Below are 1747 nucleotides of genomic sequence, written 5' to 3' on the forward strand. Positions count from 1 at the left end.
CTGCTCCAGCATGTCCCACAGTAGCCTTGACCGTCTAGAAAACGAAGGCTTTGCAACCAGCCGCAAAATTCCGGACTGAGAACAGCACTCACACCAAATAGGCAACGAATGCGCCATCTGGCAGCCCGACATCCGTTAACCCCTCTAATTACTGTGCACAGCCCCTAGCCGTTACCCAGCTGGTCCAAGAAAGAGAAGAGAAAGAAATTGGAGGCCAAGTTTTTTGCCGAGACGACGGATTCGGTGCACCATGCGCATCGCCACCGACTACAAGATGGACGATCAACTCGTAGCGAGATTCGAAGAGATGAAAATACGCGCACATCACAAGGCAGGCGGCTACTTGCATCGGATCAACTCCCTGAGGCGTCTTCGAGTGTTGCTACACTCACTCAATGCCCCACAAAGGGGTGATTCATTCCATAACATCGCTCCCAATCATCCTCGCCACTGCTTTGTCGACTGCCCGATATGTCGCTGCCAAAGCTTCCAATATTCGCCCCCCTTATCTAAGAGCGATCTATGAGTACCTTTCTCCACGATTCGCCCCTTGTGTCCTAGCAAAACAATCTCGTCGGCATCCATGATCGAAGAGAGACGGTGCCTAACACACATTATCAGATTGCAATCGGCGCGAAGGGCAGTAAAGGAGGACAAACGCTACGAAAATGCATGTCTTGCCACTCAATGCCTTGACAAGGTTTGACTTCATTAACCATTCGGTTTCGGCGTCTAGTGCACTAGTTCCTTCATCAATCAGTACGATCGAACGCGGGTTGAGAAACAGGCGACCGAAATTTAGTCTTTGCTTCTCGCCCCCAGAGAAGTTTCTGTATTCCTTAGCCATTAGCGGTATCCTTGATAGTGACCCACCTGGATACTCACCGCCCATTGGCTCCGGCGGGTGTGTCGTACTTCTTTGGTCGCTGAGACACAACACCGTCCAGAGAAGCTTCTTGCAAGGCTACTTGGATCTGTTCATCCGTGGCGTCGCGCTTGGCATACTTGAGATTCTCTTTCACTGAGCAGTTGAAGATGAAAGGATCCTGCTCTACGATTCCTACATATTCCCGTAAACTACAATAACGAATCATTAGCTGGATACTTGAGTGATTCTGAAACGCAGGAGAGCTTACGAGTCAATGTCAACCTCTTCGATGTTTTGGTTGTCGATCAATATCTCTCCACTGTCAGGGTTTTCTTGACCCGTCACTAGAGCGAGTAACGTCGATTTGCCAACGCCTGAGGGGCCAACAAAGGCTGTCTTCGTCCCTGCAGGTATACGGTGACTGAAATCCTCAAGAATAGTTTGTTTGCCCCTGCGAAACGTGACGTTTCTGAATTCCAGCTCGCCTCTCTGGACCTCTAGCTTTGGAAGTTTTGGGCCTTCCTTCGTCTTCCGTTCCAGAAGTTTTCTCACCTCATCAGCTTCTTGTAATTTCTTCAAGATGTCTCTTGCAGAGATCCTCAGACGTTCGAGTGGCTGGGAGAGTATGATCCAGTACATCGGGTACGTGAAAAAGTCCCCAGGGGTAGCTCTTCCGTCAAGAACAAGATTGATGACGACAAGCATCCCTGCTCCAAAGCCTATAAAGAGCACTAGATCCATGAGCGAGTAAGCTTTGGTGACCATGGAGTAAAACTCCCATTGCAAGGAGTAAACTGTCGCCACCCTTTTGTTGTTTTCTTCAATTTGGTACTCTAGCTGATTATAGTTTGCAGCAGTTCTCCAGCCACGAATAGTGTC

General features: G+C 49.2%; 1 protein-coding gene across 1 annotated transcript; it reads right to left on the reverse strand.

Moving 5' to 3' along the window:
* Positions 1 to 477: 477 nt before the first annotated feature.
* On the reverse strand, positions 478 to 1747 carry BDP55DRAFT_503651 (P-loop containing nucleoside triphosphate hydrolase protein; the record flags this gene model as incomplete). Its single annotated transcript, XM_060567650.1, has 4 exons — positions 478 to 604; positions 660 to 830; positions 886 to 1077; positions 1137 to 1747. Coding segments are annotated over 4 exons (1101 nt in total), but the record flags the coding sequence as incomplete, so codon positions are not given.

This window comes from Colletotrichum godetiae, assembly GCF_030913485.1.
Source record: "Colletotrichum godetiae strain CBS 193.32 chromosome Unknown BDP55scaffold_115, whole genome shotgun sequence".
In the NCBI taxonomy this organism is placed as follows: Eukaryota; Fungi; Ascomycota; class Sordariomycetes; order Glomerellales; family Glomerellaceae; genus Colletotrichum; species Colletotrichum godetiae.